Source organism: Balaenoptera physalus (genome assembly GCF_965194825.1).
Source record: "Balaenoptera physalus genome assembly, chromosome: 20".
Classification (NCBI taxonomy): domain Eukaryota; kingdom Metazoa; phylum Chordata; class Mammalia; order Artiodactyla; family Balaenopteridae; genus Balaenoptera; species Balaenoptera physalus.
The window spans coordinates 54,649,151-54,666,180 of NC_138901.1; the positions used below are offsets into that span (position 1 = coordinate 54,649,151).

At 36.3% G+C, this 17,030-nt stretch overlaps 1 protein-coding gene across 2 annotated transcripts in view; it reads right to left on the reverse strand.

Annotated features, from left to right (window-relative positions):
• The window catches only part of RABEP1 (rabaptin, RAB GTPase binding effector protein 1), a 103,438-nt gene that overhangs the window by 56,118 nt on the left and 30,290 nt on the right, over window positions 1–17,030 (reverse strand). Inside the window, exon 2 of one of the 2 annotated variants that reach the window (XM_082443847.1) lies at window positions 11,427–11,555. The exons of the other annotated variant lie outside the window; for it this stretch is intronic. Within the exon in view, the coding sequence (XP_082299973.1) occupies window positions 11,427–11,555 (129 nt within the window). The remainder of the gene's footprint in view (window positions 1–11,426; window positions 11,556–17,030) is intronic. 2 annotated transcript variants of the gene reach the window in all.

Consider the following 17,030-nt stretch of genomic DNA (forward strand, 5'->3'; position numbering starts at 1 on the left):
TCTTTCTGTACTTCAGACTGGATAATCTTAACTGACCTATCTTTAAGTTAATAAATTCTTTCTTTTGCCAGTTCAAATCTACTGTTGAGCTCCTATAGTGAATTTTTCATTTTAGTTATTATAATTTTCAACCCCAGAATTTCCACTGGGTTCTTTGTTACAATTTCTCCTTATTGATATTCTCTATTTGATGAAAACACTGTCACACTTTACTTCTTTAAGCATAGTTTTCTTCAGCTCTTTAAATGTACTTATGGGGGCTTCCCTGGTGGCGCAGTGGTTGAGAATCTGCCTGCCAATGCAGGGGACACGGGTTCGAGCCCTGGTCTGGGAAGATCCCACATGCCGCGGAGCAACTAGGCCCGTGAGCCACAACTACTGAGACTGCGCGTCTGGAGCTTGTGCTCCGCAACAAGAGAGGCCGCGACAGTGAGAGGTCCGTGCACCACGATGAACAGTGGCCCCTGCTCCCCGCAACTAGAGAAAGCCCTCGCACAGAAACGAAGACCCAACACAGCCAAAAATAAATAAATAAATAAATAAATAAATAAATAAATAAAATTAAAAAAAGAAAATGTACTTATGACTTCCTTGAAGTCTCTGTCTGTTAAATCTGACATCTGGTCACCCTCACACGGACTGCATGCTTTTTTTCCTTTGTATGGGCCACAGTTTCTCCTAACTTTTTTTTGTTTGAAAACATTTTTGGTAATACACTGCAATAACTCTAGTACTGGTTCAGCCCCACTCCCTTACCAGCTTGTTACTGTTGTCTGCTGTTTGTTTGGTGGTTGACTGGATTTTAGTAAAGTCTATTTCTTCTCTCCCACTTCCTCCAACTCCTGTAGTGTGAAACCTCTGATGTTGCTCCTCAGAAGGTACAGCTTTGGACATGTGCAGAGTCACTCTGGGATGACAACAGTTTTTGCAGGGCTCCCTTTTGAGTATCTCTTTCCCTGACCCACATCCATCTGTCAAACTCTATACTTACTTGCTGGTGCTCTTCTGAGTGATATATCTGCTTTAGGAACAGGGCACTGAGTGGCGGGAAATGAAGTGGTAGCCTCTGATCTCCTTGGCTTGCTTCTCCCAGCATAGAACCTCGACCCAACAAACAAGTTAGAGCAAAGGCTACCAGGGCCCCAATATTCTCAGTATGCAGCACCCAAGTTAGAGCCTGCATCCTAAGGAGTAGGGGCCAGAGGGAAGAAAAGAGCTCCAGATCTCTTGGCCACACTCAACTGATACTTATCCTCTACAACAAGTGGCTGGGGTGGGGGGAGTTCTATGGTCCTCAACTGTGAACTCAGGAGACTGGGAGACCTGTGTTCCCAGCATCACCTGCCTGGAGTGCAGTTTCCATCACACCAGGCTGTGAGGGAAGGAGGAGGAAGTGGTTCATGGATCAAATGTCCCAGACCCTGTTTTTACCAAGATTTAACAGATTTTCTTGGAAAAATATTTCATTTGCTGTATGCCTTAGGACTACTTCTAGAGACTTTAAATGGTTGTTCTTTAAAATAATTTTCCCAAGTTTTGCTGGGCAGTGGGTCTGTGGAGCTCCTCATATTACCATTCTAGAAATGGACCTCTCAAACTATCATTTACCCATAAATATTTCAGTATGTAACCCTAAAAGATACAGACCATTTTTAAAAAGTACACATAACATAAAATTTACCATTTTAATCATTTTTAAGTGTACAGTTCAGTGGTGTTAAGTTATTCACCTTGTTGTGCAACCAATCTCCATAACTTGTCATCTTACAAAACTAAAACTATACCCACTAAACAGCAACTCCTTATTTCCCCCCTCCTCTAAGCCCTTGGCAACCACATTCTACTTTCTTTCTCTAAGTTTAATTTTTCTAGACACCTCATATAAGTGGAATCATACTGTCTTTTTCTGACTGCCTTATTTCACTTTATAAGGACCATTTTCACACCTGAACAAATTTAACAATACCTGAATATCATCAAACCAGTGTTGAAATTTCCACTTGTCTAATTTTTTAAAAACAGTTCAGCTCTTTGAATCAGAATCCAAAAATGTCCATATACTACAGCCAGTTGATATATATCTTAAGTCTCTATTAATCTATAGGTTTCCCCCTCCATCTCTTTTCTCCTTGTACTTTATTTGTTGAGGAAACTAGGTTGTCTTGTAGAACTTCGCACAGTGTGGATTTGCTAACTACATACCTATAATATAGATGAACTTGTTCCTTTTTTCTTTGCATTTCCTATAAATTGGCAGTTACCTATAGTGGGTCACCATCTTCTTGGGCCTGTTCTTCCTTGTAAATCTGAAGACAGTCTGGAAGATCCATAAGGGAAAAAACTAGATTTTCACTGGAATTGCTCTGAACTTATAGATTGAAGTGAGAGTTAGCATCTTTACAACACGAAGTCTTTCCACCTATGAACATGGTTATCTCATTCCATTTATTCAGGCTTTCTTTTATGTCCTTTAACACTGTTTTATAACTTTCCTCTACAAAAGTTTTGCACACCTTTGTTTAGACTTATTCCCAAGTGACTAAGGATTATGATTTTTTTTTCTTTTTGTCTTTTATTTACTTCAGGGTTGCTTTTTCTTCTTTTACTTCTCTAGTTGTTACTGATATGGAGAAACATTATTGATTCTTCTATATTGATCTTCATTCCAACAATGCTGATAACTCTCTTTAGTTCTAATAGTGTGGATTCTCTTGGTTCCTCTATGTTGTTAATCATATGGACTCCACAGAGACAAAATTATCATTAACTTCTCAAATTTTATAACTTATTTCTTTTTATTTTATTGCATTGGCTAGGAGGACCTACAGTACTAAAATGAATTAAAGTACTGACAATAGGCCTTCTTGTCTTGTTTTATCATGAAGTATAATATATTCTATTAGTTTCTAATAGAAACAGAGAGGCCCCTCAATTCCTCATTTGCTAGGAACTAGTATGAACTCATATTACTAGTGTATTAACTTTTACTGAATGTGCTTTCTGGTTTTTCTCATTTCATTTGTTAATGCAGTGAGTTACATCAATAGATGTTGCAATGTTAAACTATCCTTGTGCTCCTAGTACACATGGTCACGGTATATACTATGTTTTAATACTCTGCTGAAATCAATTTTTTAAAAACAATTTTTTTACTGTACCGTGTGGCATGTGGGATCTTAGTTCCCTGACCAGGGATCAAACCCGCGGCCCCTGCATTGAAAGCACAGTGTCTTAACCACTGGACCACCAGGGAAGTCCGTGAAGTCAATTTTATTTAGGATTTTAAAGTCTATGGTCATAAACAAGACTGGTTTATTGGTACACTAGTATTACTGCTTCCGTTGTACTAATCCCACAAAATGAAGTGGATAGCTCTCTAGTTTTTTCTTGTCACTAACATAGTATATAAAAGATAGGAACAAATTTTCCTTGAAGATTTTTTAAAATCTGCCTATAAAACTTATGCCTGTGACATCCTTTTGTGAGTAAGAATTCTGTTTATTGATTCCATTTCTCTTATGGTTATGGTTTATTCAGTTTCTATTTAAGGTAATTCTGGTAACTCATATTTCCTAGAAAATTATTCATCTAAATTTACAATTTTTTTTTGGCATAGACATACATGCACAGTACTCTTATGTTTTCACATCTCTACTGTACCAGTAATTGTGTCTCCTTTTTATTAGTTTTATTAGTTTTTTTAACCAAAAGATGTGTTTTTTTTTTTAAGTTGAAGTATAGTTGATTTACAATATTGTGTTAGTCTCAGGTATACAGCAAAGTGATTCAGTTACATATTTTTTAATATTATTTTCCATTATAGGTTATTATAAGATATTGAATACAGTTCCCTGTTTTATATAGTAAATTCTTATTGTTTATCTATTTTATGTATAGTAGTTTGTTACCTGTTAATCCCGTATGCCTAATGTATCCCTCCCCATCTCCCTTTCCCCTTTGGTAACCTTAAGTGTGTTTTCTATGTCTGTGAATCTGTTTCTATTTTGTATATAGATTCGTTTGTATTATTTTTTAGATTCTACATATAAGTGGTATCATATATTTGTCTTTCTCTAACCTACTTCACTTAGTATGATATTCTCTAGGTCCATCTATGTGGCTGCAAATGGCAATAGTTCACTCTTTTTTATGACTGAATAGTATTCCATTGTGTGTGTGTGCGTGTATCTCTATATATCACATCTTCTTAAACCAATCATCTGTTAATGGGCACCTGGGTTGTTTCCATGTCTTAGCTATTTTAAATAGGGTTATCATATTAAGTGAAGTAAGTCAGATACAGAAAGACAAACACCATGTGGTATCTGTAACACTGTAAATCAACTATATTTCAATTAAAAATATTTTTTTAATTTTTAAAAATATAGTGCTATGAACACTTGTATCTTTTCAAATTAGAGTTTTCATCCAAAACATGTGCTTTTGATTTTATTGAGCTTTACTCTTAACTTTGCTTTCTATTTCATTGATTTTTTTTTTAATGTATTTATTTATTTATTTATGGTTGTGTTGGGTCTTTGTTTCTGTGCGAGGGCTTTCTCTCGTGTGTTGTGGCAAGTGGGGGCCACTCTTCATTGCGGTGCGCGGGCCTCTCATTATCGCGGCCTCTCTTGTTGCGGAGCGCAGGCTCCAGACACGCAGGCTCAGTAGTTGTGGCTCACGGGCCTAGTTGCTCCGCGGCATGTGGGATCTTCCCAGACCAGGGCTCGAACCCGTGTCCCCTGCATTGGCAGGCAGATTCTCAACCACTGCGCCACCAGGGAAGCCCTCTATTATTATTTTATTTCTTCTATTTCCTTTGGGTTCACTCTTTTTTCTAGCTTCTGGAGTTGAACATTTAGATCATTTAGTTTCAATTCCTCATGTCTTTTAAGAAATTAATTTTAATAAATGTTTTTAAAGTTATAAGCTTATTTTCAAAGTACTGTTTTAGCTGCATCCCACAAGTATCTTCATTGTATTCTAAGTATTTTGCAATCTTCATTATGATTTCCTCTTGAACTCATGAGCAACAAGAATGCATTCTTAGTTTCCAAACTTTAAAAAACATTTACACTGTTGCTTAGAATCTTTCTGCGATAGGTAACAAAACATGGTAGTAGCTTGACTTTTAAAATATGTTGAGTATTCCTTTGAGATATACACAATATTTTAAGTGCTCCTTATGAATATAAAAGGATGTATATTTTCAGTTTCTTGGGTGCATCATTCCTAGGGGATCAAACTTTTTAAAATTCCGTTGCTCAAAGTTGTTATATCTACCTACTGCTTGATCTAGCAATTGATATAATGTTAAACATCTCATATGTGTGCAGTTATCAACTTCTTGTAATTCTATTACCTTTTGTATTCTTATGACATGCCATGGCTATTTTGTTAGGTACAGACAAGTTCATGATTATTACATTCTCTTTGTAGACTGTTTCATTCACTGTGAAACACCCTTCTATATCCCTGCAATGCTGTTTGCCATAAGTTCCAATTTTGTTATTATTGCCTCGTTTGTTTTATTTTCTTCTTTTAAAAAATTGAAATGAACTCAGAAGTTTCTTGGTTTTGTTTTTTATAGTCAGATTTATTAGTTTCTATAGTTGGTACTGTTTCTTATATCCTATATGTTCCCCCTATGTTTACTTTTCTTGTAAATGTTATCTTTACTAGTTCTTCTGGTGATTTATGTGGGCGATAAATGCTCTCAGGTTTTGTATGCCTGAAATATCTTATTTGCTCTCCCTCTTAAATAATTTAGCTGTACATAAAATTTTAGGTTGACAACTGCTTTTTCTCTGCACTCTGAAGATCTTATTTCATTGTCTCCAGGCATCTATTCTGCTTATGTGGTATCTCCTGTCAGCATAATTATTACTTCCCTCTGGTAGTTTTCAATATTTTCTTTTCATTCTTGAGGTTCCACAGTTTAAGATGTGTCAAAGTATGAATTTACTATTATTTACCCTACTTGGTGCTCAGTATTTATGTTGAGGACTCACTTCTGTTTCTTAATGCTTGAAAAAATCTCAGTTATTATCTCCTCAAATATTCTCTACTACTCCCTCCAATTCTCTTCTCCTGGAATTCTTTTTGATGTGTGTTGGAGACTCAACTCATCTTCTGTGTCAATTGCTCTTTGATATTTCTCTCTTTGTCTCACTGGGAGGGAGAACTCCTCAATACCATTTTCTAATTTTTAAAATCTGTGTCTACCATTTAAACCATCTACTTACCTTATTTCAATTTATTTATTGTTTCCAAGATTTCTAATGGTTTTTAATTTTTTTAATATACTCTAGTTTTATTTCCATATTTAAGTACCAACTTCAGGCATCTGAAGCATAAGTACCTTCCTAAACCTAGCTTTTAACTATCGCTCTGGTTAGTTAGCATCAGAGCTTTATATATGTTATAACCATGCACAAAATCCTTTTGAACACCACTAGAAAATGCCACTGTCTTCTGGTGACTAACATGAGCTCTATTTCAACTATTCTCCTTCAAATTGAGAACTCTATGGCCTTTTGTTTGCTCCCTCGTGTAACAGGCTCTTACTCATTGCCCAAGATTGAGGATTTCCAAGACACAAACACTGTTGCAGTGCCAATCTTTGTACTGAAATTGGTTAAAGCAGAGAGCTAAATCAAAAACTTTTTTTTGAAAGCTAAATCCCTTTTTCAAGTTCAACAGGAAAGCAACAAAACTTTCAGAAATATTTATAACATTCCCAGTTGAGGACAGCTGGGAAAAGAATGGGTACTAAGGCAGGAACAGACAGTAAGAGGAGTCAAGAGGTAATAATCCCTTTTATTAGCACTCCTCATTACTATTTGCACTTATATTTCAGCCACTCTCCAAATAAATGAAAGCACAGCTATTACAACGCCAAAGCAAAAGCTATACTTATTGGGAAAAACACCAATGTTTGGACTTCTGGGGTTACTGTGACCTGTTTTGCTGAAAGATAAAACAAAGACTACTGAACACATCAAAACCATGGCTTATACTGTTATCACCTGTGACAATCATAGAAGACTAGATTTATACTTCATGCAATAATATAAGCTGCTGCTTTAGAGGACATCTTTCAATTTGTTTTTTATTATGATACAGGCAAACAGCCAAGCCATAAACTAAATGAACATTTACCTTTTACACACTGCAATTTCTTTAGACATGACACCAAAAACTCTTAAAAAGGATCCCAGTATTCCCTTTGAAATTTTGTAATAAGTTACCTCACCTGTTCTTTATGGCCAGTTTAAGTTCATTGAGAATATCAGATAGTAAAGATACAATAGTACACATACAGATTATTCATTGGGTCTAGATGTAGTCAAAGCAATTTAACATACCAGGCATGTTTTTGAACAAACCCATATTACAAGCTGCTTAGAGATATAAAACTGCAATTGATAATGTATTTCAGAAATGAGAGGTTCTTAGTCATTTTTATTTCTTCAGAATTTCACAGAAAAGTCAATTTTATAATTTCAAAGAAGAAGATAAGGAAACAAAGGAAACCCTAGCATCTTTATTTGGGGACACAGAAAAACAGAAAGCAAAATGAACAAACTTTGGACAAGATAAACTTGAATTTATTGGATAAGCAAAGACTGAAAGAAAAAAGTGTAGAGAGGATGATCAAGCGTCAGAATTATTGGTTGTGAGAAGTGAAGAGAAAAGAGAATGCCACTAGCTAGTATCACAGTGAGTTTGAATTGGTCATCACAGGAAATACTGCCACGACCTCATACATACGCACTAAAATGTGTTACACTCACCCTGACAAGAACATACCATTGCACAGAGTTTAAAGTAGTATTTCATCAATTCAAGGTTAAAACGAAATTTAAAAGGGAGATGTTAACAAATTCACATGAACATACTGAAGAACTGGACAGAACTCATTTCTCAGGACAACAACATATATTCAAATAACAATGATAGTGTGCAAAATGTGTTATCTACCCCAGCAGACTATACTTTCTTGAAGATGAAAACCATATTTCATTCATCCCAACCTCCACAGTGCCTTGCAGACTGCCACCATGCCTACACAGGAACACCAGCTTTCCCAGCTCCTTGTCATCCTATGAAGGAACAAAATTAACAGGGAATAGCCAGCCCTCCTGCAACCCACGAGAAAACAGAATCCCATCCCACACCACAGTCAGTAAACCTTTCTAAGCCACGGGCTGAATTCTGTGAGGCCTAGGAATCTTCCATCCTATTGAACAGTGGCTTTCAAACTGCTTTTAACACAATTCACAGCAAAAAATATATTTTATCACACAACTCTATACATACGTGTGTATATGTAACTGAAACAAAAAATTTTGTTCAATTATATTTACTTAACCTTACCAAGTAAATAATGTGCTCTGTTATTTTCCACTGCATTTCTTTTTAAAACTTGCTGGTCACAACGCACTCAATTTTGCTATCCATCAGTGAGTTACAACATACAGTCTGAATAACACCACTCCGGGACAGTGGTCTTCAAAGTGGGGTACATGTACCCGAGGGGGTACGTAAAGACTTTCCAAGGGATTCATAGGCACATGTTGTTTTAAAGGAATCAAACTCTAGATCCTCAACTTCCATAAATAATCTTTCCTAAAACAGAGGGGTATTTATGTGTAGAGTCTCTTTGCCCACCTTCCTTTTCTTAACACCCTTCTCCCTACTTAACAAATGAAAGGCTTTCACCCATCCTTAGTTTTACTATGGTTCACTACCTTACTGTGTAAAAACTTCTCTGTGATATCAAACCAGAGGAACAATTTAAAATATCAATGTCAGTAACAAAAAAGTGAATGACTGGGCTTCCCTGGTGGCGCAGTGGTTAAGAATCCGCCTGTCAATGCAGGGGACACGGGTTCTAGCCGTGCTCTGGGAAGATCCCACATGCCGCGGAGCAACTAAGCCCGTGTGCCACAACTACTGAGCCTGCGCTCAAGAGCCCACGAGCCACAACTACTGAGCCCACATGCCACAACTACTGAGGCCCACGCACCTAGAACCCGTGCTCTGCAACAAGAGAAGCCACCGCAATGAGAAGCCTGCACGCCGCAATGAAGAGTAGCCCCCGCTCGCCGCAACTAGAGAAAGCCCGCGTGCAGCAATGAAGACCCAACACAACCAGAAATAAATGAATAAATAAACTTATTTTTAAAAAGTGAATGACTAATAACTGGGTAACAAATCTTTTGGCAGGTCATGTGGATTGCAAAGTCTATTTCAACAAAACTGAAAGAAGATCTATTTGAGTTGTCAGCCTATAGAATAAAAATATTTTTGAAGCTAGAGCACTATGTGATTTAACAAGTAATTCAAAAAGAGTTAAGAGAATAAAAGTCACTATTTAAAAAAAAATACCACTTCTATTTCTGTCTACTTATTTATGAGATCAAGGGCTTAACTTATATCTTTTTTTTTTTTTTTTGCCACGCTGTGCGGCTTGTGGGATCTCAGTTCCCTGACCAGTGATTGAACCTGGACCATAGCAGTGAAAGCCCAGAATCCTAACCACTAGGCCACCAGGGAACTCCCAACTTATATCTATTAAAAAAAAAAACTGAAACATACCTTTTTCTAGACATTAATAATATTCACCAGATGTTAATGACTTAATTGGGAGGGAGAACCAATATATCTCATAAGACCTGCATTATAATATTTTTTACAACTTAATAATTATTTTTTAAGTGTGTACAATATTTATGTAATCAACTGTGTACTTTAACTGTAATGATATCTCAATACAAAAGAATTTACATGCATATTTTTATTGCAGAGACATCTGACCAATTTTTTTTAATGGCTTTCAAGCACAAAATATTACTTTAGGCCAGTGGTTCTCAAAGTGTGGCCCCTGAACCAACAATATCAGCATCACCTGGTAACTTTCTAGAAATGCAAATTCTAGGATCCCACAGACCTAGTGAATCAGAAACTCTGGCGGTGCGGCCCAGCAATCTTTGTTTTAACAAACCCTATAGGTAAAATTCTGATGCACACTCAGGTCTGTGTGCTAAAAAACACTTTTTAGAATAAAATTCTGAGGGAGACGTTAAAAAAAAAAAAACACCTAACACAAGGAGGAGAAAAATGTAAAATTCCTTAAGAATTTATTCATGTATTTTTTATTAAACGGATGGTGATGGATATTAAATCACTATGATTGATTCCACTGGATATGTTTAAAAGCATGAAGTTTTAATTTAAATTGTCAGTATTAACAATACGATAGAATTTACATCCTTCGAATTTTTTACGTTTAAAATTAAAAAACTTTTAAGGTGTGAGAGATGTTTATAATCATTTTACAGAGTATATAAACTGAAAAGTTGAAGGATCACTGGTCGATAGTAGTGGTTCTCAAACTGTGGCCCTTGGACTGGCCATACTGCAATCGCCTACAAGTTTATTAGAAATGCAAATTCTCAGGCTCCAGCCCAACATACCGTGTTCCAACAAGTTCTCCAGGTGATTTTCATCCACTTTAAAGTTTGAGAGCTGGTGGTCTATACTAAACAGTGGTTCCCAAAATTTGGTGTGCAATGGAATTACCTGGTGAGCTTCTTAAAACACTGACTGCTAGACCCTAATCCCAGAGTGTCTGGCTCAATAAGTCTGGGGTAGGATCCAAAAATTTTGCATTTCTAACAAGTTTCCCAGGAGATAATAATGCTGATGCTGCTATTCCACAATCACACTTTGAGAATCACTCACTGGTCTAGAGGGCTGTGGAAATCCTATCTATACTTTCCTATGTCAATACCCAAAATGTAAACCCTTTCCCTCATCCTTCAGAGTAGATCTCCCTCGTGATATGCTCCCATACATTTGCCTTATACACTTTGCTTTTTTTTTTTAAACAACTCACTATTACTTAATCTGTTTTCCTCAGTAGAGTTCAACTCCTATGAGTAAAAGAGCCACATGAATCTTGCCCCTTCTGTATACCCAGCACCTAGGCACAGTGCCCACCTCAAAGTAGGTATTAAACATATTAACTGATAATTAACATTTGTTGAATAAATTACATGAAATGTCAGTTTTACTATAACACGGCTAAGGCTATTATTAGAATGCCAACAGTCCTGATTTGCCCGGGGCTATCTCCCAAGTGCTAAGGGGACTGAAAGTCCTGTGTCCCAGGACTATCTAGCCTACCATCTTAAATATCATCAAGGGCAAAAGACAAAGGAATATCTGAATAATGCATTATTCAACTTGTTTTTCAATTTCATTATTAACCCTAGCCTCTAAATAGGCTTCTATTATACTATGCAAGTAGAAATAAAATCAAGATTTATTCAATGATAAAATTAACATTGTACTACCAAGAAACTTGACATTTTAAGGCAGTTTTAGTATGGGGGTTAGGGGAAGACTTATAAACTTACCCTCTTTAGCCAAATACAACTCTTTAAATTTTGCTCTCTTTTGATTAAATTCTTGCTCAAGCTGCTGCTTTGCACGTAAAAATTCTGCATTAATTTTTTCCAATTCTGCTACCCGTTGCTGAAGAGAAACTGGAAAGAAAAATACTAGTTAACAAGTAGTAACTTTTATTCATAAATTAAGTTACAAGAATATATTAGTATTGCGGCTACACATTTCTATACTGAAACAAGTGGTCAACCTTCTTCCAAAGATCTAATATATTCTAGGAAATTCTACTTTTTCAAAAAAGACACTTCTCCTAGACTTAATACACACATTGTGAATGAATCATGTAAAGTGAAACAGCACGTATACGGAGAATCGCATAAGGCAAATTTCCGAAAAGAAGGCTTCTAAGTTCCTTTGTATAACTGACAGAATTGTCAATCCACTTACAGAATCGTTAAATATTGGATTATTTGGGCTATTTACCCCACAAATGAACCCACTACCAATCTTGCTAGCTTCTGTGTCTCTCAAGTGTTACGAGCAAAATCTAAAGGGCACCCTGATTAGGACAGCCATACCAACCTGAACTACTCTCCCAATTTCAAGATGATTCATTACCATTATACTGAAATCATACTCAAGAAACCTTTCATATAGAAAGGATACAGAATCGTACATTCTGTATGAACTCTCAATGACTGGGAGGTTATCTGGTTTTTAGATTAATTTGATTGTGGTATGGCAGGGATTGGGACACATTTTTACTTTAGGGGCTCTATAATTTGGCCACAGCTAATTATATAAACACCTATCCTGACCAAACCCAGAGGGTCTTTTGGTTCAAGAAAGGAGAGGGAAATTCAGGAGTCCAAACCCCTGACCTCCTCCTTTTCCCCAACAGCAACCTAGCCACAAAGCTATGACCCTAATCGCTCCAGGGGATACTTATCAGTACTAACACCTTTGCCTGATTACCTAGGTCAGCAGAGGTCTCAGTTCCCTACAACGAGCCACCCCCAGATAATGATGATTTACTAAAATTTTAACCATGATCTGAGATTATCTCTGAAGGTCTTCCCCCCACAACCTATTACTCAATTTAATCAAGATTATAATTTTATAACACACAGACAAAAGACTGGAAAAAATGTACCAATGATTTGTCTATGAGAAATAGAATTATGGCTCATTAATTTCTTCCATGTGCTTTTCAAAGTTCTCTACAACTCCTTTGATAATAAACAATTAACTAAAAGCACTATTTGTTCATTCCCATGACATCTTCAGACTAGCTCCGCTACAGATCTAACAGCACCGATGCAATCCATGGCAAAAAAGGGAAATGACAGTTGCTTTGAGTTCCATGTTATTAAAGGTAAGGAGTCATTTTGAGGGGCAAACATCTAGGATCTTTAGGTCAAAGCAAAGAATGACATCTGGTCATCTGAACATGTGCTAACCTTCGGAGAAAGACAAGGATGGAGAATCCACTGGAAGGAGGAAACGTGCAGTTATTTCATATTTACCATTTGAAATCATGAAGGAAATGGGTTCTCTGTGCTATTTCCTTGTCTTGGTATTTTTATTGTCCAATTCCAATTGTTAAATAAATTAAGCAAATTTTCCACTTAATATTTTAAAGTTACTGGTACCTACTGATTAATACATGGGTTAAGGAAGGGCACTGGAAAATAAAGAAAGAAGAAAAAGCAGGATCCCTCTGTTCTTACTTTTCCCTAACAACTACACTCCCACCCACTACTACCTTCTACTAAAACACACTCACATACATACATACACACACACACACACACACACACACACACAAAATGTCCATACCTTTCAACATTATATTTATATTTAGGAGCGAAGGCTAATGAATCAATAAAAACTAAAATGCAGCCTTTAAAATTACAGCCAAGAAAGATTAAGTGTGTTTCCACTACTCCCAACGCTGTCCTGGCTCTGACCCACAGTTCAGGCGCCATCCACACCCACAGGTCTGGCTGCCTCTCTCCACGATTCAGAACAAATTTCAATTCCAGGAGTCATGATCCCATTGAGGATACACCAAGTAACTCCCTTATTTGTTTTCTTAATAAAAAAATTTAAAATCCCCCCCTAAATTTTTTTTAACTCCACCTCAAGTACTTCTAACATACTGCAATTCTACAAACACAAAGGCCAAAACAACTGCTTTTTACAAGAATGCCTCTACTGCTATATGTAGAAAAACCAATTCACCTTGCATAAGACAGTAAGAAAGTTTACAAACAGGCATATCCTATATCATAATGCATGAGCAACCAACCACAAATCAAACTGAAAACAGATCTCATCACACAAAATACTTTATTATTTTTCTAACATGGTGACGAGCAGTTCACAATAACTAGCTAATAGTTCATGTAAAAACCACTTAGCCTGGCATATAGGAAAAAAAGGATGTTAGCTGTAAACTAGTGAGATTTACTGATACTAAATGAATAAGGAGAGACTTCCCTGGTGGTCCAGAGGTTAAGACTCCACACTCCCAATGCAGGGGGCCAGGATTCAATCCCTGGTCAGGGAACTAGATCCCACGTGCCACAGCTAAAGATCCCGTGTGCCACAACTAAGACCTGGCGCAGCCAAATAAATAAATAAATAATTTTTTTTAATGAATAAGGGAAAACAGCAGCGTGATCAACTGGCTTTGACAAAAGACCAGAAGTCACTTCCAGCCTCATGATTCTGACTCAGTTCCATGCTTAGACTTCCAGCTCATATCCTTCCCTACTACCATGTATCAACACGGACAAATTGTTAACACCAACTTCAACAATATTAAGCCTGCTGTAACTCACAGCTGAGAGCTATTAGTATATCAGCCTTTGTTAAACATTCCACACATTCTGTATATTGTTACCTTCGTTTGAGTAATAAAAAAAGGGGGAACACTATGTTATGCAATGGCTTCTTTTAATGCTTGACATCCAAAGGGAAAAATTATTACATCATTTATTCAAAATGTCTGCATTGGTGGTACAGGGGTGAGCATAGCTGCCTTCCAAAATGTCTGAATTAAGCAACAATACAGAAAGAAAAGAATAATATGGCAAATAAATGAAGGAAATATTCAATAATTCTTAGGTATATCTCCTTCCCTAATTTTGATATGAATGGGAAAATATGTAATAACTTAAAAATATCTTTAAGCCTCAAGCTGCGTCCTACTATTACATTCCTCTAAGTGTACTAAATTTGATGAGACATTATCAATGGGAAAAGAAAAAAAATACAGTCTAGGTCAAATATTACTACAATCAGAATCTTTCTGTTTAAAAATGTTCAAGATCCAAGAAAACACCTATTCCAAGGAAAAAAAGAAAAAAGCATAACTCCAGTGGAACAAAAGAATCTGAACAGTTCCTGAAACTCAGAAGTCTTAACCTGTGTATCACTGGTTTTTAAAATGAAACTGTTAAGTATGGTAGGTACGTACACCCATCCAATGGAATAATATCAAGTCAGAAAAATTACATTAAAAGATTAAAACAAAATTAGATATAACATAATATGATCTTTGGAAAATATATGTATTAAAAAAAGACTGGCAAGAATATGCCAAATTATATTCAGAGTGGTTGCCTCTCTGAATCAAAGCATAATTAAAAGGATAAACTAGGGACTTCCCTGGTGATGCAGTGGTTAAGAATCTGCCTGCCAATGCAGGGGACACGGGTTCCACCCCTGCTCCAGGAAGATCCCACATGCCACTGAGCAACTTAAGCCCATGCTCCACAACTACTGAGCCTGCCCTCTAGAGCCCATGAGCCACAACTACTGAAGCCCGTGCGCCTAGAGCCCGTGGCCCGCTATGAGAAAAGCCACCGCAGTGAGAAGCCCGTGCACTGCAACGAAGAGTAGCCCCCATTCGCCGTAACTAGAGAAAAAGCCCGCAAGCAGCAACGAAGACCCAACACAGCCAAAAATAAGTAATTTTTTTTAAAAAGGGATAAATTACATTGATTGGGTTTAAATTAAAAGATAATAAGGTGCTTCATCTTTTTTTTTTTAGTATTACTGATTATAATTTTATCTTATTGCTCCATCTCAATCTCTCTGCTCATAAAAAGTGCACATAACTTACTTCAGTGGTCTTAAAATATTTTAACACACTAAATAGTCATTTTTTAAAACTACACTTATATTTCCCCAGGACAAACAATTTGCTAGAACAGATAAATTTTCTAAAAAAATAATCTCGGGACTTCCCTGGTGGTCCGGTGGTTAAGACTCCAAGCTTCCACTACAGGGAGCATGGGTTTGATCCCTGGTTAGGGAGCTAAGATCCCACATGCCACATGGTGTGGCCAAAAAATAAATAAATAAATAAATAATCTCTTCTGTTTCAGAAGTGGCCTTCTGGCTAGCAAACTACCTTCTCCCTGTACTCTGAAAACTAATCATGTCCAGCCTCTTTGAGGAATTACTAAAAATGATTATAATTTGCAGTAAATCTACCCACTGAATTGTGCTTTGTTTAGAGAATATTAAGTAAATCCACAATTACTTAGCATGCCTCAAAAAGGAAGGGGAAAAGAGAAAGTAAAGTAAAGCAGTCCACAAGCAGGTTAACATTACCAGTCACTTTACAATATTAGAGGAAACAGATATGGCATTTGGGAATCACTTTTTCCATAATACTAAAGATAATCATAAATTCTTTAGTATAATAGAAAGTTGTCATTTCACTTCATATAATCCTCCAAACTCTGACTTTAGCAACTTTAAGAAACTGCATCCTTTTACCTTGTCCATTTACTCAGATGAACCATTCTAAAACAAAAAAACATCTGGTGATGAAGTTTACACAGAATGTCTTCTTAGCCTTCCTCATGTGAACCAAAGTGAAAATCCTTATTTTCTTTATTCTTTTTTGCAACTCTCTTAAATAATTACCCATCATAATATTTCAGATAAAAGATAATAAAACTTTTAAAATGATGGGTTTCAAATAAGAAAGTCAATTATTTCTCATGTAAAGATTAGGTGTTTATGTAAACGACTTGAAAATGTTGTTATAAATCCAGGAAAAATATTAAATGAAAGAACAAACTGGCACCAAATTTTAATTCAGGTGGAAAATGAGATAATGAAAAACTAATTAAGAAGAGTCTTCAAAAGGGCACAAGCAGAATTAAGGATGGAAAAGACTGATTTGGGGGAGAGGTAGCAGGGGTGGCAAGGATAAAGGTGGGAAGAATCAAAAGACACAAGAATATTTTCTAATTTTCAGCCTCCCTAGAGATGTTAATGATCAAAATTAACTAATAACCTCTAGCCATTTGCAGTGTGGAATTTTCTGGGTCTAATTTTTAGTTTACATAATTGAGTGGGAATAATTAGGATCATAGTGTTGCAAGGATTTTAGAGATTATTCTAGTCCAGTGTATTTCAAACTAAATGTCAATCCATTAGTGAGTTGTTACATCAATTTAGTGATTAGCAATCTGCCTTTTATTTATTTATTTTTAATTTATTTATTTTATTTATTTATTTATTTATTTTGGCTGCATTGGGTCTTCGTTGCTGCGCGCGGGCTTTCTCTGGTTGCAGCGAGCGGTGGCTAC